This window comes from Heteronotia binoei, chromosome 12 (assembly GCF_032191835.1).
Source record: "Heteronotia binoei isolate CCM8104 ecotype False Entrance Well chromosome 12, APGP_CSIRO_Hbin_v1, whole genome shotgun sequence".
NCBI classification, from domain to species: domain Eukaryota; kingdom Metazoa; phylum Chordata; class Lepidosauria; order Squamata; family Gekkonidae; genus Heteronotia; species Heteronotia binoei.
The window spans coordinates 53270594-53295159 of record NC_083234.1 but is presented as its reverse complement, the minus strand read 5'-3'; the positions used below and the strand labels follow the sequence as shown (position 1 = coordinate 53295159).

Below are 24566 nucleotides of genomic sequence, written 5' to 3'. Positions count from 1 at the left end.
CATTGCCTCATAAATTACCTATTCCATCATTATTGGAAAACAAATACATTTTGGTCAGTATTTTATACAAATCTTCAGAGTTGTTTGGTAATGCTTCAAATGAGATGGAGGGAATTTTACACAACACCCTCCCACACACACATACACATCACACCATCCTGCACCTTGCCAGCAAAGGTTCAGTTGCCACCTCCATCACATTCCCCCAATGCCACTTCCATCTAAGCCAACGCTTGACGGAACCCAGAACATAACCTTTAGCTCCAGCTAGTGGCATGCAAAGCATGTTGTGCTTTAGCCACCCTGAACCAAAGGTCCCAGATAAAACCAGAAATGGTGTGTTCCTCTAATCTTTCCACCACCATCGTTCTGAACAGGGGCAGGGAGTGGGGCTTTTGTAGAAGAGTCAAGTTACCCTCACTCATAGCCCAATAGAAATAAAACTGTGAAGGCGTACTTTCAATCCTTTGGGCTCATAAGAGCCTTGTTCATTAGAGATTAAGCCAGCTGATAAGATACAATATGTGATGCAAAGCAGCTGCCAATACTAATTTTAGTTGGAATCGGCTTACCAGTCGGCAGCAGGGCAGGAGAACCAACTCCCATCATTGGCTTGGCACCACTACCTGGGCCTGAACTAAGTGACCCTATTACATGGGTTCCCAGGGACAGCTCAGCTTGCTTCTGGCCCATTTTCCTAGCCCACCCAGGCTATTGGCCTACCCAGTTTAGTATTGCCAATAGCTTTCAGGCACAAGGGGGGACATTCCCAACACCAGAGAGTCTTCTTCTAATTAGTTTGAACTGGAAGCTTTCTGCTTGGAAAGAAAGGTCTTCAATGCAGAGTGCCAACCCCTCTCCATAAGCATTGTGGATGCCCTACGTGTGTCTTATGTGCCCTCAAGTCACTTCTGCCTTATGACAGCCGTATGAATTATGATTCTGTACATTAGTCAGGGATGCTTTCGGCTGATCCTGCATTGAGCAGGAGGTTGGACTAGATGGTCTAAATAGCCCCTTCCAACTCTGTGATTCTATGATTTTACCTCCAGAACGTCCTGTCATTAACAGCTTTGTGCAGGTCTTGCAAACCGAAGGCTGTGTGTTCCTTGATGGAGTCAATCCATCTCATATTGGGTCACCTTTTCCTACTGCCTTCCACATTCCCAAGCATTATTGCCTTTCTCAGTGAGTCTTGTCTACTCATGAAGTGATTAAAGTACAGTACTTCAGTTTAATCGCCTTAGATTTAAACAGGGCTTTTTTGTAGCAGGAATTACATATTGGGCCATACACCCCTGATGTAGCCAATCCTCCAAAAGCTTACAGTAGACCCTGCAATAAGAGCTCTGTAAGCTCTTGGAGGATTGGCTACATCAGAGGGGTTTGGCTCAATATGCAAAGGAATTCCTGCTACAAAAAAAGCCCAAGTAAGCAGAAGTTTCTCGATGCCTTTCAAATAGACAGGAATTCAGACTCTTTCATTCTCTTTGTATCTTCTTCCCAAAGCTTCCCCATGATGACTCAGGGATAAAGGATGCCAGCTTCAAGCACACAGGCTTGTCTTCCTCTCCTTGCTTGCCACTCAGATATTTCCTTGTTATGTACTGAGCAGGATATTTCCTCTACACTTTCCCCTCTTGCTCAACAGGCCACATGCCCAAGAATTTTCCTATAGATCATGCCCCAATATAAGTCAGTGAGACGCAACCATTTGGATTTAATTTCAAATCCTTTTGTCTCACGCTCTCAATAAAAAATAGTTACAAGGTGGCTTTTGACAGCCATTAAAACAATACCATTAAACAGAATTTTTAAAAACAGCACCACAGAGAAAAACAATAGAACAGTAACAAGGTTATTAAAAGACCCAGCTGTGGTTGAAACCATGTTTTAGTTCAAACCAGTAGTAAAGAAAAAAAAAAGAAAATAAACGGAAAGCAAAGAAAGGAGTAGAATTTAGCAAGCGACTTTGGAAAATTAAACTGTCTTTGCTTGTCACCAAATGTTTTAAGCCAGCTTCAGATTCTGGGGAAAAATAGTTTTGTCTCTTTTCACTTTTGTGACCTGTGAAACTCCCAGCTCCTATATAGTGTTAGATAGTTAGGAGCTACTTACAAAGCAAAAGAGCACAGGTCAGGACTTCATTTTATCTACAATGAAGAATAGTTTCCTCAAACAGACTTGTGAGTCACCAACTCCATTCAAAAATATCTGGCTGGTCCAAATAACTTCCTGCCTTTCTCCTTCCTTCAAAGCCTTGCAGTTATTGATATCACCTGAAAGCAGGACTCATACAAAACCAGACAGGAGTTCATAAGATAAATCCAAGTGGGTAGCCGTGTTGGTCTGAAGCAGTTGAACAAAGCAGGAGTCAAGTTGCACCTTTAAGACCAACCAAGTTTTATTCAGAATGTAAGCTTTCATGTGTTGTCTAAGCACACTTCATCAGATGAGGGGATCAGGTATTGTGGTCAACCTCCAGTTGGTGACTGGAGATCTCCCATTATTACAACTGATCTCCAGGTGAGGTCAGTTCACCTGGAGAAAATGGCCACTTGGGAAGGTGAACTCTAAACCCTACAGAAGTCCCTCCCCTCCCCAAACCTCAGCCTCCTCAGGCTCCACCCCCAAAATCTCCAGATATTTCCCAACCCAGAGCTGGCAACTCTAGGTGTTCATAAAGAATGAGATGCACGAGACTGACAAAAGCACAAAATTTGGGAAGATACAAAAGCAGGAAAGCATTTATGAAGAACCCTTTGACCTGCCTCAGACAGAATAAACAGATAACTATCACTTCCTTCAGTAATAATTCATTGATCAATTATATTTTATTTGGCTTTTCAGTCAAAACTGGCTCATAGGAAATAGAACTCACACCCAGTACAAGTGATGCTAAATTAGATTTCTCCCCTCCATATTTCACAGAAGGAAGATATATTGATTTTAGGAGCTTCTCAACTAAATCAGCTAGCCTTATTGGAATAATTAATCCAAACTATTCCTAATTTTTCATATACAGCAAAAGGAAAAGGTGATTTTAACAGCTTCCGACTTTGCAGATAAAAGATTAATTAACATCAGAGAAGGCTGACCAAACTAGTCTTTAAATCTCCTCATACTCCTTGCTTTCATCTACAATAAACCACAGCATGGGAACTGAGAAAATCAAGTGTAAACCATAAAGATGCCTAAATTTGCCAACTCTGGGTTGGGACATTCCTGGAGATTTGGGGGTAGAGCAGGGTTTGGGATGGGGTAGAGAGGGCAGAGGAGAGGGGCAGGGCTTGCCCTAGACTGTCTGGCACCCTCCTCCTGTACTGATTACGTCACCAAGTCACATGGGGTGCCCAGTTCAGTGCCCCCAGAAGGCTGATGCCCTAGGCAATCGTCTAGTTTGCCTAGTGGCAGGGCCAGCCCTGAAGAGGAGAGGAGGGGCCCAGCTGCCCATAATGCCATAGAGCCCACCTTCTGAAGCAGCAGTTTTTTCCAGGGGAACTGATCTTTTGTAGTCTTGAGATTAATTTTAATTCTGGGAGATCCCCAGGCCCCACCTAAAGGCTTAAAGTTGTTGTTTTTAAAGAACTGAGCTGCAGGCTGTTTTGTTTCCTGCTCTACTCCAATGCAAAGATCTGCTGAACCCAAAAGCTTGCTGGCTGCCAATTCCAACTTCAGTTTGCTGCCGCTACAGATAGTTTCCTATTTCTACAGATGGGGGTGGGGGGATGGATGTCTTCCACAGTCCAAATAACAGAGTATTGTGGCCCCTTTAAGACTAAATAATTTGTTGTGACAGAAGCCTTCCTGAGCCACAGCCCACATTTATCTCAATGCCGTAACTTCTACAGAAGATTTTACAAGGCAGAAAAAGAATATTTATTTGGTAGGTGGGCGGAGACAACAGAGCTCAAACCAACCTGGCATCCTTTCCCCCAACTGCCCACCGCAGCGCAGCCTGCCATGTTTCTCTCTTAATCCCCCAAGAGGATTGGTTTTCCTGGCACATTTGTTTCAAAGCAGATAAGCAGTGCCGTTATTTCCTTGAAGGATGATGGGGAAGAACAGGGCTTTCTTTCTGGAAAAAGAGGTACCAGAACTCTCAAGAAGGAAACCCACTTATAAACATTTTAAAAATGATTTTGTTTCTAGAACTCCATTTTGCCGCATTCCCCTAGGAAAAAAGCCCTGGGGAAGAAGGATTCATAAAACCAGCACAGCAAGGAAGAACCCTGCTAGTTTGTGTTGTGCATACAGACCCTCTGGCATTTTATTGCCTTTGCTACATATAAAGCTTTGATTGCTGGCCCACCTAGGGGTAATTTGTTTGGCCTCTAAGGAGCCCCACTTCTGGGGCGGAGGACTTGATATCTCCTCTCTTCCTCCATTTTACTTTAGCGCCTCACTTGCCCACGAGACAAGGTGGAATGGTAGATTTGGGGGTGTTCTTAAGAATGGGAGAGGAGAGAAATGTATGGGACCCACAGGCAATCCTGCAGCATGGTGAGAGAAAGGAATGCCAGCTGGGGATGCCAGCCTCCAGGGGAGACAGGATCCCCTAGGGTTGCCAAGTCCAGTTCAAGAAATATCTGGGTGAGGACTTTGGGGGTGGAGCCAGGAGACTTTGGGGGTGGAGCCAAGGGCAAGGTTGTGAGAAGCATAATTGAACTCTAAAGGGAGTTCTGGCCATCACATTTAAAGGAACCGCACATCTTTTAAAAGCCTTCCCTCCATTGAAAACAATGAAGGATAGAGGCATCTTCTTTGGGGGCTCATAGAATTGGACCACCTGGTCCAATCCTTTTGAAACTTGGAGGGTGTTTTGAGGAGTGGCATTGGATGCTATGCTGCAAATCTGGTGCCTATATCTCAAAAAACAGCCCCCCCCCTCCGAGCCCCAGATACCTGCAGATCAATTTGTCTCCATAGGGGATAATGGAGTGCCCAGCAGACATTTCCTCCCCCCCCCTTTTTCTGATGACCCTGAAGCAGGGGGAGGGTCTCCAAACCGGGGAATCCCCAGCCCCCACCTGGGGACTGGCAACCCTAGGATCCCCTGGAATTATAGCTCATCTCCAGACTTTATTCCAGAAATAAAAAGGGCCAAGAGCCAAGACAAGGAGTGTGTAGGTTGTTAACTGGAATATAATTCATTTCTGCCTCATTTTCCTTCCTTCCTTCTTCCCTCAGGCCCTGCAATTATCATGATTTACATAGTGAGATCGGAGTCATGTCACACCAGAACAAACGGCATATTTGCTTAGATGGCTTTGGAAAGCTAAAACATGCACACAAGTTTGTGGAGGATTATTGGTGAGAATAGAGAACTGTATTGAACCTTCACATACGGAGGCAGTCTGCCCCTGGATCCTTGGGACTAATAATAATAATAATAATTTTTAATTTATATCCCACCCTCCCCGCCGAAGCAGGCTCAGGGGGCTTACATAACATAAAATACGGCATTACAATAGTACAATAATAAAACACCCCAATTATATAACAGTTATTCCTCAATTAAATATACAATTACATTAAAACCATCAATTAAAACAACAATTTAAGTAGAGGAAGGCCATCACATTCACGTTCTGCTCATGAGCGTCTCTCTCAGAAGCATCAGGCTTGCTGCTATGAGCAGCCTGAATACTAGTCTAGATGGCTGGATCCAGCAGAGCAATTCTTATGTTGATTCATGCAGAGCCAATGAAACCTTGTTGCCTAAACTAAGAGAACAGCATTCCAGATTGCTTCCAATAGCTTTAGAAGCAGTACAGAGATGGACACCTCCTCCCTGGACATATCAGAACCTTGTTTTCATCCTAGTTATTCAGGAAATTGTTCACACACAATTAGGGGGACACCACACCCATGTGCAGAAATGTTACTTTTTCCTCTTGTTTTCATTGGGGAGTTAGTGCATTTTTATTCTGTGAACTGCCTACCTGAGGAACAATTCGGTGGCAATCAAAAGCTCACTTCCAACATTTTCATCATTAGTTGATCGTTAAAAAGTACTAGGATTTTTTTTCCGTTAGCGATTGAAAGAACCCACACCAATAAGACTTTGGAATTCCAGCCTTATGTGTTTTGAGACAATATTTTTTGTCAAAACAGATTTTACTCTGCTTTAATGGCACAAAGTAAAACAACTGGTCTGGAAAAATATTTTACATTCCCAAGTCCCTATTAAATTCCATTTTTGGGGTGGGGGTGGGGGGAGGGCATTCAGGCATCTGGAGAGATGGTTTTGGGTATCAATATATCATCTCCTCCCCAGACTTCTTTCTCCAAATTTATCTGGCTATCGTGTTGCTTATCCCAGCAGTGGTCTATTCCATAAGGAAACAAAGCTACTGAGTTTTATGCACTAGCTGCTACTGTAAGCACAACAGAAACTATGGGGGCAACAGCCTTGACGACAAGACCCATGTATATTCTTCAGTTCCAAAGTCATACTGAGTTCAGAAACTAGCATCTGATGCTGAATCCAGGAGCTTTGTTATTATTTTGTAAAACAAACCACCAAGTTTCTAGTCTTCAAGACTATTAGAAAAACTTGAAAGATTCAACCAAGATGCTTGTAACATCTAGAGGATGAAACAAGAATAAATAGGCAAGAGCCTAGGTAAAATCAAACCCCAACAAGAAGTTATTAAGAGGCTACAAGACTCTTGGATGTTTTCAATTCAATCAGCAACTCTTCTCAAAAGCCAGGTACGATAAGCTCAAGTGGGATTTCCATGGGCCAGAGCCCAGTGCAAGGGACTGCACTCTCTAGCAGATCCCCTTGTACAAACATGGGAACCCTGCTGGATCAGACCAAAGGTCCATCTTGTCCACCTCTCTGTTCTCCACAGTGGCCAACCAGAAGCCATGGAAAATTCACAAACAAGGGCACAGATGCTAGGGCCTCCCTCTTTTGTTGCTCCCTGTTAGGGTTGCCAATCCCCAGGTGGGGGCAGGGGATCCCCCAGTTTGGAGGCCCTCCCCCCGCTTCAGGGTCATCAGAAAGCGGGGGGGGGGGGAGGGAGGGAAATGTCTTCTGGGAACTCTATTATTCCCTACGGAGATTTATTCCCATAGAAAATCATGGAGAATTGATCTGCGGGTATCTGGGGCTCTGGGGGGGGCTGTTTTTGGGGGTAGAGGCACCAAATTTTCCATATAGCATCTAGTGCCTCTCCCCAAAATACCCCCCAAGTTTCAAAAAGATTGTACCAGGGGGTCCAATTCTGTGAGCCCCAAAAGAAGGTGCCCCTATCCATTATTTCCTATAGAAGGAAGGAATTGAAAAGGTGTGCCGTCCCTTTAAATGTGATGGCCAGAACTCCCTTTGGAGTTCAATTATGCTTGTCACAGCCTTGATCTTGGCTCCACCCCCAAAGTCTCCTGGCTCCACCCCCAAAGTCCCCAGATATTTCTTGAATTGGACTTGGCAACCCTAGAGTCCCTGTCTAGAACCTGGAATTCAGAGATGTACTACCTCGGAACATGGAGATCCCAACCTAACCATCATGGCTAATGGATGGACCTCTCCTCTCCTCTGAATTTGTCTAAGCCCCCTTTGAAGCAACTTGTTCCAATGGACATCATTACATTTGGAGGGTATTTTGGGGAGAGGCACTGGATACTCCCTGTGGCAATGAGTTCCACAAGTCAATTATGCCTCTCTCCATAGTGAAAGTGAGAAAAGATTAAGCAAATGAGTCAACCTGAGCATTTACATGTATACATATGTTGTGGCATTCCATGTCTCTAGGGAAAGCATGTATTACTTTCATACGGAATTATTCATGCATGCTTTTAAAAGGTTGTTTTAATTTCATTGTGGAATTTAAAACAGGGCTGGGAAATAAAGCCAGGCACTTATTTTTCCAGCCTTATTAGAAGCATCTCTGAAGGGGTTTTTTTTAACAATCACATTCATTGTTGTGATTAAAGGAACATCCCAGGCTTGGAATCTTGGAATTCAGTGCCGAGTAAATAAGGAGGAGGCAGTATTTCCAGATCCCTGGAGTGGGGTAAAGAGGGTATGGAGACTGCATAAAGGAAGGCTGCTGGAGAAGGCACCCACCCTGCTGCTACCTACTTACAGAATGGGGTTGTTTGTTTGGGGGGTTTTTTTTGGGGGGGGGGGAGGTTGTGAATGAGACTAATGCTTGGCAAAGGCATAGGTTTTCCTTGTGTGTCCCTTCCATGTTAAATGCAAAATGCAGGACTTTCTAGGAGGAGGGTTTTGTGGGAATAAGACAAAGCAACAGATGGCACAACAGAAAAGACCAAAGAGGAGGCTTTTCAGATACACTCTGTTGTACATTCTTACTCTGCCTTTCCTCAAAGAAGCCTGGGACAGCATACATGGGTCCTTTCCCATTATATCCTCACAACAACCCTATGAGGTAGGTTAGGTTGAGCAAAAATGACTCACTGGCTTCAGACTATCCAACAAGCTTCATGGCAGGTCATCCAGGGAACTTTATGCACTCGTGAAACTGCCTTGTATTGAATCAGGCTATCGGTCCAGCAAGATCAGTATTGCCTACTCAGACTGGCAGCAGCTTCTCCAGGGTCTAAGGTAGAGAAGTTTTTCACATCACCTACTACCTAATACTGGAGATGCTGGGAATTGAATGTGGGACCTTCACATGCAAAGCAGAGAAGGAAGAAGAGATTGGATTTATACCCTGCCCTTCACTTAGAGTGATTTACAATCTCTTGCCTTCCCCTCCCTCATGGCAGTATGCTCCTCCCCCGCTCCCCCCCCCCGGGTTAAATAAAGAGCTGAGAATCAAGCACAAGCATTAGGCTTGGGATTTTGTTATCTCCCTGAAATCTATAGGGCTGCAAGACCCGTAGTGCAAAGGATGCTTATGAATTTCATGGGGGGGGGGGGGCAGGGGAGGGATGCTTCTGACCCTCCGCAGCTGCCTTGCAGCCTAAATTTAGGTCCCCCCCCCCATTACCTTGAATAGGGAACAATGAATGATGGAACTTGCCCCACCTCCTACTTGGCTGCTAGCCAGTGTCTGGAAGGGAGGCTGGAGTGCAGCTGTTGTGCGTCTTTGGCAAGGTGACTTCCCTGCAGATTTTGGCCTGCAAGGCAAAGGGTTGATGGACGTCTCTCCCTCCCTTCTTCCAAAGAAGTCTGCCAGCCATCATCTGGAGGTTCACAGAGCTATTCATTGGGCAGGATCCTAAAGAGCTCTGTGCAACTCGTGCGGCCCTACACCGCTGGGCCCAAGAATTCATCAAACCTCTTCGTATCTTCTGCGGGTGGGTGGACGGAGGAACCCACTGTGCCCCCATCTTCGCCTTGCCTGCGGCAGGGGCAGCAAAACAAATGCCTTGGTTGGCCTTTTGCAGGCTAAGCAGGCCCCACTGCCCCACCTGACCTATGTGCCCCCTCCTAATCCAGAAGTTATTGCCGCTGTGCCTGCAGAGGAAGGGGGTGGAGCAGCATCTGGGGAAGGGAGGAGGCCGAGCCGGGGGCTGCCTTTTGAGGCGACGTCAGGAAGGGCACAGCTGCCTTGTGGAATTCGCGGTGCAAGACGGAGGCAGCAGCGCCTGGACGGCTTCTCTCTCTCTCCTGCTATGTGCTGTAAGTACTGGCCAGGCGCCCCACTCTCCCTCAGGCCCCTCCCCTGAAAAGACCCCCCCCACCACCACCACCACCACTAACCGCCTCTCTTTTCTGCCTCGCAGGGCTGTGCTGCGCCCTCCCTTTGGTGATGCTCCTGAGTCTAAGTGTGAGCCCCGGAGTTCCCAGCACAGGTAGGAGATCCCCCTTCTTCACCCTACTGCCCTTCTGTATACGGGAGGCCTGACCCCTTCTGTTCCCACTTTATGTGGACGTTATGGAGGGGGCAAAATATCCCCCAGAGCAGGGGGTGGGGAGAGCTGTGATGTTCGTGCGCTGGCAAAGAAGCATAGAAGTCTGGCGAACTTTGGGTAAAAGTTTATCATTTCTGAGGAGGGGGGGGGCAGAAAAGTTGGGTGTGTTTCCACAGAAGGGAGGACCAAGGGAAGAGCAGCTTGTGGCGTGTTCAGGGGGTGTGCTGGAAACAGCTATTAGGTCAGGTGATCTAGCCAAGCAACTCTTGTAGACTTGGGGCTATGAGCTTAATTGGAGCCAGAGCTCCTTCTGGTTTTGGAGCTCAGCTGCTGTACATTTGAGACTGGGTTTCTGAGCATGTGCAGAGTTCCTCTCCGTTGCCATAGCTAGCTTTCACAACTCTTGGATACAAATGCAGGGGTGGCACCCTCCATGTGAGTATGGAGGCCGGCATTTCCACAACAGCATGGCATTTGGGGCTCCTGCGTCAAAGAGACAGCCTGTGAAGCCATGGCCCACCCTATCCCCAGGGCTGGCAGCAGATGGTGCACATCTGTATTCTTGAAGGATTTGGCTTGAGTGTAAATGCACAATGGAAAAAGTACACAAAGATTTCCATTCCTGTGTACAACAAGAAGCTGGACGAGATGGACCACTGGTTTGAACCAGCAGGGCTCTTATGATCTTACGCATACATACATCTTTCTTCCACCTGCAGGTAGGCTCACTAGCTAGAGCAGAGGGGCATTTGAGCAAGTGCAGTCTTGGTGTCCCACTGCCAGGCAGTGCCCCCCCCCCGCCTAAGCTGATGCTAGCAGGAGAGAGAAGTGGTGGAGGAGAGGAGGTAGTGGCGGCTATAAGCATAGACAGTTTAAAGAGGGGATTGGATAAACATATGGAGCAGAGGTCCATCTGTGGCTATTAGCCACAGTGTATTGATGAACCTCTCTGTCTGGTACTCTGTATTCTTGATGCTTGGGAGGGCTTCTAGTGTCCTGGCCCCACTGGTGGACCTCCTGATAGCACCTGGGTTTTTTTGCCACTGTGTGACACAGAGCATTGGACTGGATGGGCCATTGGCCTGATCCAACATGGCTTTTCTTACGTTCTTTTGAGATACCATGAAGCTTTGGATCCTAACACCTACTGTTTTCCAAAATAAGGTTTTCTTTGTCTTACAATAGAAACAGGGTAGCTGCTGGGGCACAAGACTGCCTGAATTGTTTGCCAGGCTAGGTGGCCAGTTCTTTGACTGTCCACGTCCCTCTTTGGTGGATGGTAATCTCTTGCTGTAGAAGCAGGGACAGTTTGAGATATTGTGCCCCCCCCCCACAAGCCAAATCACTCGTTGCCTCTTCCCGTGCCAGGTCTGAGCCAAAAAACAGTGTTCGTTAGCTCCCATGCCACTGAAGGCTGGAATGAGCTGAACTCCTGTGCTGCACTGGCAATCTATTGCTTTGTGGCTTGGCTGGAGTACTGGCCATGCACGGGTGCTTTACATAAAACCTTAGAGGGAAGGGAAATGTCAAATCTGCCAACAGTCTCAGGGAAAGAGGTGGAAGCTTCCTTGGCCTAACCCTAAAGTCTTAACTGGCTTGGCAGAGAAGTGGAGCTTTTTGCAAAGTAAGAATGAGGTTGCAAAGCAATGGCAGCAGCAAAGGGAGCTGAGCTGTGTTGCAAAAGGTTTTGCTTTGAACTAAGAAGTTCAGTTCTGGGGTAAAGAAAACTGCATTTGAAAGGTGAAATTGACCAGAAATTCAGGTGATGAGATTTAACACCAGGAGACAGAACACCCAGCATGACTGGCACAGCTGCCTGAGAACCTCACCAGTCATGAACTGCAGCAACTGTACCTTTAGGCCAAGAAAGCCATTCACAAAGTGGGGGTCCCTACAACACTGCAGTAATTCCTGGGGGGAAATTTATTGGCTCTTGGCTGTCCAACCCAGGGATCGATTGCTATCCCTCAGTCTTACCTTCCTGGCAGGGTTATTGTGAGAAGGGGTGGGGATAAGGGTTTTTTGGTAGAAAAAGCCCAGCAGGATATTTGCATATTAGGCCACACCTCTGATGCCACCATTGTTTTGTACAGGGCTTTTTGTAGGGAAAAACCCAGGAGGAACTCATTTGCATATTATGCCACACCCCGTGGCACCAAGCCAGCCAGAACTGCGTTCCTGTGCATTCCTGCTAAAAAAAACACCTGCATGTACCCTACCCTGAACTACTTGGATGAAACGGAGAGAGAGATTGGGGGGGCGGGTGGAATTTGATTGATAGTTTGAAAACTGCCACACACCGCAGGGTTTCTTTCCTTTTCTTCCAAGCGGATGAAACTAGCTTCTGGGGGGGGGTGGGAAGCTGGGCACCAGCAGGGCTGGGTTTGGTGGATCCAGATAAGATGACTCTTCCATTTGCTAACAATTTATTAATAAGCTTTGCTTATTGTCTCGCAGCCTTCCAAGAACTGGGAGTAAAATGTTAAAAAGCAAAGCTTCCCCGCCCCCGCCATGGCCAGCCTAAGGTCCCTGGTCTCCCATCCCCAAACAAGATCCCAGATGGCATGGCTGTGAAAAGCCACCTCTCATTTCCCCACACAGTCTTATTCGTTGCCAGAGACAAATATGCAGAAATTTGGAACACTTTAGGCAATCACCGGTCAATGCTAATGCTCCCTAAAACCACTGACCTGGGCTACTTCACTTCTTTTTTTTAAAGTTTGAAAGGAGAGTGTTAGTGCTCTCCTTTTCTGGAAAGCTTGAATTAAACTTTTCCGGGTCCAGATGGTTTTGATATGCTCACTCAGCAGAGTAAACAGTGTCATGTCCTCTGTACACAAATCAGGCATACAGGCTCAGCAGCCCAGCACTCAGCCAGGATTAAGCCCTGTTGAATGCTGAGATCTGAAAGGGACTCCTTGCCCTACTGTAGGACTTTGTGCAGCTTTGCTATGCCCGAGTTGAGAACAAAGTGGCAGCAAGAGTGTTTGCACAAGAGTAGAGTTTGGATTTGCAAACTGAGTGAAAAGACACTACCCAATGGAGTATGCGTTAAGCTTTTCAAAATGCAGTGCTTTCCCCCTTCCTAGGAAATAGGTACACGAAAGCCCTCAACTGGCAGTAGTTTCCCCCTACGATAAGTCACTTCTGCATTCACATCACTAGAAGAGTACTTTAGTTCTATGCTGTCTGCACTGCCAATGGGCTCTCAAACAGGAAGTTTGAGAGCATCAGCAGTACAGCACGTATGTCTGGACTGTCTCAGTTGTGGGGAACAAAATGATGGAAGAGTTGGGGCACTGTGCAAGTTAAAGTACTTTACTGCTGTTAACTGCCAGGGAAAAACACTTCTCTATTTGAGAGCTCTTGCAGGGGCAAATGCACCCCAAGGAGGAATTACAAGTGACACCATAGTAGAGATGAAAAAGAGTTCTTATCTTAGCATTGTGCAAAGTCTCCCAGGGACATCAGATGACTTTGCAATGGAATTCAGGAACCATCATTAGCCAGCACTGGATTGGTAAAAGGAGAGGGTCTGAGATTGTGCTTCTGGCACTTTCTCTTGAAACCTCTTCTATCTCCTGGAGGAAGCAGGAAGATCTTTCCCTCTTTACTGTTGCCTGGCTGGGTCCCAATTAGTGGGTCCTGTCACCTCCGTTCACCCCATCTCTGCTGTCCAGCTGTTGATCCTTGCAAGGACAAGGCTGCAGCATGGGCCTCGGGGAAGAGGGCAGCACCATTGAGTCTGCATTTGGCCTGCAGAGGAAATGACTGGCTAGGAACACGGAGTTCAGTAGTGGCCCATGTCCAGGAGTGGGAAGGCATGATTTCTGCATTGAGGCTGGACCGCCATCAAAGGCTCCCCAACACTTATTTTCTGCTCCTGTGGAAGATCTGTAGTAATAGCAGTGGCCAAGGCTACAGAGGTCTAGGAGAAGAGTGGGAAAGGAAAAGCTTCATCCAGGGGCTGCCTAGCAGCTGCCAGCAGTTTCCTTCTAAGCATGCTGATGCTGTACTCTGTGAAATGGTGGCACCAAAGATATTTGACCCTTTGGGGAGCACAAGTGTGAGGGCCAGTATCCATATTGCTGGTTTATGTGCTTGAGCTGACAGCCACAGGCTAAAAATTGGTACTGAGGAACCCAAAATATGTGGTACTTAGGGACTTAGTGTCCCTGCTGAGGCTGCTGTGATGGGAATGGCACACAATTTTGTGGCTGCCATGGCAATCAAAGGGTTGTGCTGGAACATTCTAGGTCCTTACACATGTAGCAAGGTCTATACTTGATATGGTTTTCTTTGAGGGCAAAATGTATCATTTGGTCATGAAGGACTCTACCACTCTGCTCTTGACATGGACCCACCATTATCTGGTGAGGTCTAGACACAGACATCTGGAACCTCTGCAAGGGTCAGGGCACCACAGGATGGTCCACATCAGGAGATTGGTGAGTCTGAAAGGTTTCCTGGTAGCTCTTGGAAATTTACTAGTCAACAAGGTTGGCACACCTGTTAAAGCTCTCATTGATCTGTGGACCTGGCTGACATGTGGGCCCACTTCTTTGCCACCACTGCATTCACATAATGCTGTCCAAGTGAGCTTTTCTCAGTTGTGAGGGGACTTATTTCTATAAACCTGAAAAATGTACAAGCTGGTTGTGACTCATTTGCAAAGTATTTTGTGGATAAAATCACTCACATCCGCCACAACTTGGATGCTGTGGTTAGTTCTGTTCAATCTCAGGATGCTGTCAGAGCACAGACTGGGCGTAGTTGCTTGGGTGACTATCAGTTGGTAAGGTCTGATAAAGTGGACAAGCTGCTTATAAGCATGTGGTCCACCATATTTTGACTCAGTGCTTGTTCTTGGTAGCTCAAAATATCTAGCCATGACAGCTTGGTCAAGTTGGACTAGGAGGTGATATATACTCCCTTGTGGGACAGTGCAGTCCTCCTGGCTACTTTGAAGGAAGAGTTTGTGAGACCAGTCCTAAGGAAGGGGTTTCTGGACACAATGAAGAAAAACAATTACTTCTCAATGGCTAATACAGATCAAGATGAACAAAGCAGCACGGCTTCAGACCAGTACGGCTGCCCACCTGGACAGATCAAGATGGATAGCCATGTTGTCTGTCTGCAGCAGTACTGCAGTCCAAGCTCTGCTCATGACTTGAATTCAATCCCAGCAGAAACTGGGTTCAAGTAGCCGGCTCAAGGTTGACGCAGCCTTCCATCCTTCTGAGGTTGGTAAAATGAGTACCCAGCTAGCTGGGGGTAAAGTGTAGATGATTGGGGAAGGCAATGGTAAACCACTCCGTAAAATGTCTGCCATGAAAATGCTGTGATGCAGCGTCACCCCAGAATGACTGGTGCTTGCACAGGGGATTACCTTTACCTTTTAGCAGTAGAAAAGAGCAAGAATCCAGTAGCACCTTAAAGACTAACAAAATTTGTGGCAGGGTATGAGCTTTCTTTTCTTTTCTGGTATTTTTGTATTTGTGTGTGCGCGCATGTGCACTCCTGGAAGACATAGCGACCTATTGGGGGTGTGAAGGATATTCAGAGAGGTGGCTGAATAAATTCTGGCCCTGCCTCCAGGGTCTCCCATCCAAGTACTTGCCAGAACTGACCCTACTTAGCTTTTGAGATCTGATGAGATCAAGCTTGCTTGCCTGGGCTATCCAGGGCAGAGCAGGATATGAGTTTTTGTGAGTCACCTCTCACTTCTTCATTGGGCCAAGTGCATGAATAAGTGGTGGTTGTACAACTTCAGATGGTCTTGAATGAGATGGATTATTTAGACACATTTCAATCCAGTTTCAGTTCTGGGTTTAGGACAGAAGTGTCCATGGGCATCTTGATTAAAAATCTGAAGAGGGAGAGAGATAAATGGAGTCCACCACTGTTGATTTTCCTAGACCTCTCTGTAGCTTTTAATACTATTGACCATAGTGATCTATTTTGCACTTTGGGACAAAAAAAAATCCCAACTTCAAGTATATGCTAATAGGGTCTGAACTCACTGAGAAAAGGATCTTGGTGTCATAGTGGATAGTTCAATGAAACCCAGTGTGCTGCAGCAGTGGGGGGGGGGGGGGAGGCAAGAGGATTGAGAATAAAACAGCCGATATTGTAACACCCCTGTATAGAACTGCAGCAGGAGTGGCCAAACTTTCTTAATGTAGGAGCCACATAGAATAAATGTCAGATGTTTGAGAGCCGAAAGAAATGAATGTCAGATGTTTGAGGGCAGGCAGGCAGGCAGGAAAATAGAGGGGGGAGGGAGAGGTGAAAAGAAAGCAACTTTAACTTTAAATGCATTCTCCAAACTGCCATCTAGTAACAAGACTTTCTTGGTGGCAGCTCCTTACCTTTCAAATGCACTCCCCCTTAAGTCTTGACTGGTACTTTCCCTGCTGTCCTATGGAAGCCAGGCTTTTACTTGAAGCTCTATGCTTTTAAAAGTCATCTGCTTGCTACTTTATCATCTCTGTTGAAATGGCTCTTTTGCTGTGTCCACAATATTTTATGGTGATTTTTATTCTTCTATCACTGGTATTATTGTTGGAAAAAAGTTTTGAGTCTAGTGGCGCATTTTATTTTGGGTATAAGCTTTTGTGTGCAAGCACACTTCTTCAGATTATTGTTTATAATTGTATTATTGTTGTACTTGATGTTGTATTTTTTATTTTTAATGTTAGCTATATCAAGCAGGACTCTGGAAAGGAGGCACATACATTTTCCAAATGAATGAATAAATGTGCCTTTGTGCACTACTTTTAGTTCTGTAACATGGTAAATAATGCAGTTTCAATCCATTTCAGCTATTGTTTGCAAGTGGATTTTGCCATTTTACACAGTAGAATCCAGTAGGAAAGTGCATTGGAAGTGGATTGAAACTGCATTATTTAGTGTATGTAAAAGCACCCTATGGTTGCCAGATAGCAACATTATCTAAAGGGTTGTGGGGTCTGTAAGGGTCAGGGGCCACACTGGCCCTTTAACTTACTGGGAAAGTGTCTGGTGGGCTGCTACTCTGGAGGGCCACTAGCAGTATCTCAAGGGCCACTTGGCTCAGTTAACTCCAGGGCTATTTTATCATTCCAATGTGCCACTAGTTAGGAAGAACCTCTGCCAGGAGTAAAGAAATAGGGCCACAAGGGAATAAAATGGTTTCCAGGTTTCTCTCCCTGCCAAGAAGGGAGTCAGCATGATTCACTGACTTAATTGCTACAGGCACAGAGAAGGGACTGTTCTGGTCTGGGAAGGTCTGGACTCTGAAGCAGTGTTGCCAGCCTCTAGTGTTGTCAGCCTCAAAATGACCCTGGGGAATCTCCCGCTTTTACAACTGATCTCCAGCTGGCAGAGATCAGCTGACCCTGGAGAAAATGGTTGCTTTGAAGCTCTATGGCATTATGAACTCTATGGCATTGTACCATGCTGAGACCCCTCTCCTCCCCAAACCTTGCCCTCTCCTGGATCCACCCCCAAAGTCTCCAGGTATTTTCCAACACAGACCTGGCATTTCTACTCTGGAGAGAGATATCATAGCTACAATTGAACAGAAAGGATTTTTGTTCTACGTTTGTAAACCATTACCATTTTGCATTTTACCTTTTGGCAAGCACTCACAATGATATACAAGGCATACAGCAGCTTTCCAAATTAGCCAACAGAACTGGTTAGCCCATGGATATTTTTACTAGCTAACCTTCCCGCCTATGCTTGAAAAGCCTGCAAGGAAAACAACATATGAAACAACCTGTCTTTGAATTTACAAACTTTCTTGCCTGGAGGCGATTCTTTCTTACCAGCGTAACAGCAGTAACATTCCTTCTGAGGATGAAAAAAGGAGTAAGATTCTCAAACAAAATGACCCTTACTCAGATCTGCTTGCAGATAAAAATTAAGGTGGACAGTTTTCCAATATTTACCTCCTGTCAGCTCTCCCTGTTGGACCCTGCCTGGTTTGGGTTTTTATTTGACTCTGTCAGTAATGGGCCAGTCTTGGCCATGTCCTGCAATGAACAGAGAATAATGGACAAACCTGGGTCTGCCAAGCTGCCCAGCTGGGTAAAATTTATTCTTTGGGGATCTGTTTGGGGTTACAGCTGAGCTGACAGCCATAGATCAGGTACCTCATATTCAGGCCCTAATTATTTTGTGCTTTGCCACACCCACCCTGCAGTACTGTGGTCTGAACTCTCTGCTCACAACCTGAGTTCGATTCCAGCGGAAGCTGGATTCAGGTAGCCGGTCCAAGGTTGACTCAGCCTTCCATCCTTCTGAAGTCAGTAAAATGAGTACCCAGCTTGCTGTGGGGGGCAAAGTGTAAAAAAGACTGGGGAAGGCAATGGCAAACCACCCCATAAAAAAGTTTGCTGTGAAAACGTTATGAAAGCAACGTCACCCCAGAGTCAGAAACGACTGGTGCTTGCACAGGGGGACCTTTCCTTTCTTTTCCACACCCACTTTATCTTCAAAAGTGAGAATTCATCTGAATTGCCAAATGCTCCTTCTCTTCAAAGCCACTGGAATCCATGTCCTTTATTGCATTTAGTTTCCTGTGTGTGTTTTGTTCTTCCCATTCTGCTATAAACACTTCATTCTTCTGCATACTTACATTCCAGCTTGCAAATCACAGCTGTAGCTCTTAAGGCTGGCCAAAAAAACAAGTCTCAACAGCAGCTGCACAGCTGGGGACATTGCCAGCATCCCATTGACTGGAGAGCTTAAATCTGGATGCAGTCAGAGTGGGAGGCACATAGCAACAAAAATAATTGTAAATTTTAGCCACTGGTGGCATTTTCTATTAATCAAAGCAACAAAAACTCTACCTGTCAAAACTGCCTGTGGCGTGATAGTAGATTTTGTCACAGTGCCCATCAAAAATAACAGCTGTCAGCTTGGTCTACGGTGGAATTTTCCAATATCTAGTTTTCTTTCTTTCTTTTTTGTTATTCTGGTTCCTATCAGAAACACTCAACAGGACTGAAGGAAACCTCTGATGCAGAGTGTCTTTGGGTTGTGACGGCAGTCATATCACCTGGCTGGATATTTACAACGAAAGGTGGGGGGCCCAACCTGAATAGCCCAGGCAATCCTGATCTTGTCATATCTCAGAAGCTAAGCAGGTTTGACTCTGGCAAGTATTTGGATGGGAGACCTCCTTGGAATACCAGCACTCAGGAGGACAGGGGCAGACTTTATTCAGCCACCTCTCTCAATATCTTCCAGGCCCCCAGTAGGTGTTAGTCACCAGAGGTCACCATGACTTCCAGATTTGCGCACGCACACACATGCATATATAAATACAAAAATACCAAAAAAATAAAAAGAAAGTGAAGCAAAGGAAGTTTCAGGGTACAGTACTACCTCCATGTTCAGAGGCAGTATACCTTGGGAACTAAGAAATTTTGACTGTAAGAGCTAGTTGACGGTGCTGGACTAAATGATTGCATGAAAAGATTAGACCAGTGATACTTACTCTGCTGATCACAGATGGCCATGTTTGAAATTACCATCAACCAAAAGAGCTGCATTTACTTCCATCCTTAACATGAAGTCTGTGCCTCAGGGAGGCTCACAACTTTTCCGTTTCTCCAGTGGCAGTGGTTTCAAAGAGGGAACCAACTAGTCAAAGTCCCCACTAGGTAAGGGCCTTGCCCACTTTCCTGAAACATAAGGATGAGTGCCACATTGGGGAATGGTGTCCAGAAGGGCAGCAGGTGGCTTGTCAAAGATGCAAGAGCAGTGCAGATAAACAATTTATTTATTTATTTTTTATTTATTCGGGATTTGTATCCTGCCCTTCCCACGAGTGGCTCAGGGCGGCTTCCAACAATAACAATTTAACAATTTAAATATAAACAATTAAATACTTCACATTTAAACATTAAAACCAATACATTTCAATTCATAAAAACAATGCAGCTTAAAACCAATAACATATCATTTTATATAAACAGATGGCAGGCCAGTTACGTCAGGTTCCATCCCGGCTAGGTGTAGGCTAGCCGGAAGAGGGTCGTCTTACAGGCCCTGCGGAATTGAGCCAAGTCCCGCAGGGCCCTCACCTCTTCCGGCAGCTGATTCCACCAAGTGGGGGCCATAACGGAGAAAGCCCTATCTCGAGTGACTTTCAGGCGGGCTTCTTTTGGCCCGGGGATAGAGAGGAGATTTTGTGTTCCTGACCTCAGTGCTCTCTGGGGAACGTATGGGGAGAGACGGTCCCTCAGGTAGGCAGGTCCCAGGCCATATAGGGCTTTAAAGGTAATAACCAGCACCTTGTACCGGACTCGATACATCACTGGAAGCCAGTGCAGAGTCCGAAGACCCGGCCGAATGTGTCCCCACTTTGGGAGACCCAATAAGAGAGTGCTGTTGCCTTCGTGCCCTGCTTGTGGGTTCCAGCTGGCTATTGCTTGTTCTTACAAGACCAGTGAGATCTTGGAAGTCATGCTGATATTGATTTCATTGGAAAGGAAGCTTTTGAGTTGCACAAAACTCTTTTTCAGGCTATACTTCAAGGAGAGCCAGTTATAGCCAGAGTTGGTCCAGATAGGCATTTAGGATTAAACCCCTGGCTTCAAGAGTTCAAATTAGGATCAATAGTTGGAAGAGCCATAGTCCATTGAGGCAGACTGGGAATCTGGAGCTAGGAAAGTAGAGAAGCAGTGAGCAGATTGGCAGTAGGAGCAGCTGGCAGTCAATCCAGGGAGCAGAGGAGCTGGATGGGCAAAGTCATCCCAATCAAGCATCCATCTTTGTGTGCTGAAACTTCCCTCCAGATTCCTGAGCAAGGTAGTCGGGCTGTCTGTGTCAACTGGGCTCAGCACAGATGACATACCCTTTCCTACCTGTGCATGCTCCCAGTTGGAAGGGAACATCCATGTTCAGAGGCAGGCTACCATGTGGCTAGAGGGTGAAAACAATGGGGGGAAGGCTGTTATTTCCATGCTTGTGGGCTTTCCTGATGGTTTTGCTTAGTTACTATGGGAGGCAGGATGAATGCCTCATCTACTCCAGCATGGGCTTTTAAGCTGTCAGCTGATTAAAACAGGTTGCCTAGCATCATGTAATTTTCTGCATTTTGAGGGTTTGCACATACTATGAGTATACTTCAGAAACTGGGCCAAGATAGATGCAACCAACAGCTAATTAATTTACATACAGCATTATGGAAAAAATATGTAAAGCCATGAGAGCTGCTAATGCCTGGCCTCTTGTGGTGAAGTCCACAAGGAAATTATGCATTGTATGAAGAAGCATGCTGATCAAGAGCATCACCATTGCCAGACTGGGCTCCTTGGCTCTTTTTTCTCAGTCCAAAATCTGATCCTTTGACTTTTGCCTTAGTTCTAGTATCCAGTAATATCCATAAGTGCTACAGTTGGGTTGTCGGGTGCTGAGCTTGCTGGATCGCAGCAAAACCCTTTTTCAAGACAGCTCCTCATCTGCAAGCTGTTAAATAAAGCCTTGCAGAATCTAAAGTACTGGATCCCAGTTAAAATAAGCTTTGCTAAACCACAGCTGATTCTGCAAGCAGATCTTTATAACAGTGTCAGATTAATACTGCTGCTTATTCCACATACATTTAAAAATGGGATATGACTGAATGCCAATATTTAAATATGTTTGCTGGTGCCCTCCCCCCCTCCACCCCCAGGTGCATTAGGTAATGATGAGATGTGGTGGGGGTTAAGGTAAGGGGAAGGAGTTTCTATATTTGGACTTTGCTTATTCAAACAGACATGTACAGGTGTGATTCTGACTATTGACATACTGGTTCTTCAGACCTACATTTCCAGCTCTGCAAGTGCTCGCTTTTTTTCTCCACTTCTTCTGGACTCATCTGAGCTATTTCAAAATTTTGATTCATCCACATATCAGTCTTTGGGGTTGGCCTGGAAGATGCTGCTTTTTTCTGCCTACAGCTATGTTTGTCTCCTTTCATATCTGTCCAGCTGATTTCTTACTCAACCTCCCTCTCAGGTCTTTTCCAGCTGCTGCAATAGTACATGGTAAGGGGGCTGCCCATAAATCAGTGCCCCTCCCAACCAACATAACCTTGTTGTAAATGAGAATGCTGGCCCATTTGCAACTGGAGCAATCATCGGATGTGCCTTGCCATCCAAGGACTGGCTGTTGAATAGTGGCTGGGAACTCCAGCGGAAGGTCCAAACATTTGCAGGGAAAACAGCTATAAGGGACAAGAAAGAAGACATGGACTTGGAACTCAGTAACAGAGCAATCATATGCACATTGTCTATTCTCCAGTCTAAGCCTACTGATTCCAGAGAAGCTTAGACTGGAGTAACTCTGCATAGGATTGCACTGTGAAGCATTGGGAGACTTTGTGGTTTATAAAAAAAAACATAAGCATTGGAAGGTAACGGGAAGTATAGTTAATAAAATTTTGCACAGGACAGAAGAAGAGGATCTCCATCCCACTGTATTATTTTTAGTAATATGGACTAACATCAGCCAGTTCTTAAGGAGTTCACACGCAGGCCGCTCCAGGATCTCTCCTTCAGCACAAGAGCTTGGGAGCCGATAGGCTGCATAGGGACACAGGTCCAAATCTGCTTGTAAGACATCACTGCTCTTTGTGTAAACTGGGTGTTATCAGGATCACCCAGGCATGCAATGGATTGTGGTTCTTGGCTACAACAGAAACGCTTATCAGACCACTGTCAGTCAGCCCTTGACTTTTTTATAGGGCACCTGGACCAGACTTGAAAATTTCCCTGCCCCATTTAAAAGGGGAAAATGACTCCTCCCAAATAGCCTCTACTTCACCTGCTTTCTGCAAAGAACTTTTGATCCACCCATCCTGCCAGGCCTATTTGCAAGGGAAATCTGACACCAGATATCCTTCCGTAAGGAGATTCTGTCTACTTTTCAACATCACTGTTATCTGTATGGTGGTTGACACTGAGGGTCATTAGGTTCCCCAGAGGAGAACAAGTCCTGTGTTGTCCCAAGGCTATAATTTGCTTAAACCTTCCAAAGGCGTGGGACCCTGTGGTAACTCCATTCCAGTGTTTTCCCAATAGTTGAAGCATGTGGTTTCCCCCTGAATTAAAACTGGGGACCTGAGTCATCTTATATGAGAAAAAGACTATTTGGTGAGATGCTAGAAGATCTGTTAACAATTTTAATGGTAAATAACTTGGACTGGGGACACAGCATAGGGAGAATTTGCAGGAACCCTTTTCCTTCTCTCTCGCATGCCATTATCTCAGCCTCAAGGGCTCTGGGGCAGCTGCTTGTTCCATTAGAGAAAACATGTAGATGGCTTTTGTATTTCTTGTTTGTTTACTCCTATGAGGCAAATAGCAGTTGGGGGTATTTTATTTATTTCCCTCACTTATACTCTGCCTTTCTACTCACTGAGGACCCAAAATGGCTTACATTGTTCTCCTCGCCTCCATTTTATCCTTTCAATAACCCTGTGAAGGAGGTCATTAAGATCAGAGTCAGCCAGCAAGCTTCCATGGTGGAACAGGTTCTCCTAGGTCCTAGTCCAACACACTAACTACTGGCTATTGAGTGCTGGGGGTAGGATATGGGGGGGGGGGAGCAATTAGGGGTTCCATTGTAGCTGTTAACTGGTAAAAAAAAATACTTGGCGGATCCATTCATCAATCCCAACTGTCTGTTGCTTTGACCCTTACAGTAAGAGTTACCCATTTTCAGATGATACACAGATGCATTATACTTCTGCATGAGTCCCTGGTCTTTGTTCAGTCACACAGTCGAGTCCGACTCTTTGCAACCCCATGGACAAAGTTACGCCAGGCTTTTCTGTCTTCTACCAAAGTCTGCTCAAATTCAAGTTAGTTACATCAGTAATGCTGTCCAGCCATCTCATCTTTTGCCGTCCCCTTCTTCTTTTGCCTTCTTTCTTTCCCAGTATCAGGGTCTTCTCCAGTGAGTGCTCCCTTCTCATTTGATGACCAAAGTATTTGAGTTTTAACTTCAGCATCTGACCTTCCAGTGAACAGTCTGGGTTGATTTCTCTTAGGACTGACTGATTTGATCTTCTTGCAGTCCAAGGGACTCTCAGGATTCTTCTCCAGCACCACAGCTCAAAAGCATCTATTCTTCTGCGCTCAGCCTTCCTTATGGTCCAACTTTCACAGCCATACATTACTACCATACATTACTGGTCTTAGCGTGCCTTAATATTGGAAGGAGACCATCCCAGGACAGCAACTCATGCAGAGACCTCCAAAGTAGCTGCTCACTGCTTTTGCCACACTCTTCTCAGGATTACTTGGGGTTGTTCTGGGAAATGAGGAGGGCAGCTGGATCTTCCAACTTCACTGCAGAGGAGGTAGGGACTAAGACAAGAGGTGCTGGGACTTAAGACTTGAGAAGCAGGACCATCACTATTAGCAATAAATCGCCACTGATGTACATAGCAGTTTACAGAGAGAAAGCAGAGCAGGGAAACCTACACTTAAGTAAACTACCGTCTACATCAGGAGTATTGAACTTATTTGTTATGAGGGCTGGATCTGACATAAATGAGACCTTGTTGGGCTGGGCTGTGTAGGTAGCAGAGATATAAACTTTTTAAAGGACACAGACAAACACGACTAAAGATATTTTTTTTAAACTTAAAATAAAACATTCTAAAAATATTAGCACTTGTTGGTCTTAAAGGTGCTTTCTTTGTATTTCTCCCATGGGATTCATGGAACTGGGCAAAGGAAGCACTGGCT

General features: G+C 45.7%; 1 protein-coding gene across 1 annotated transcript in view; it reads left to right on the top strand.

The window, feature by feature from the left end:
• Positions 1-9690: 9690 nt before the first annotated feature.
• Positions 9691-24566, top strand: part of PTGS1 (prostaglandin-endoperoxide synthase 1) — a 30113-nt gene continuing 15237 nt past the window's right edge. The window contains exon 1 of the mRNA XM_060250908.1: positions 9691-9774. Within this exon, the coding sequence (XP_060106891.1) occupies positions 9732-9774 (43 nt within the window). The 5' untranslated portion in view covers positions 9691-9731. The remainder of the gene's footprint in view (positions 9775-24566) is intronic.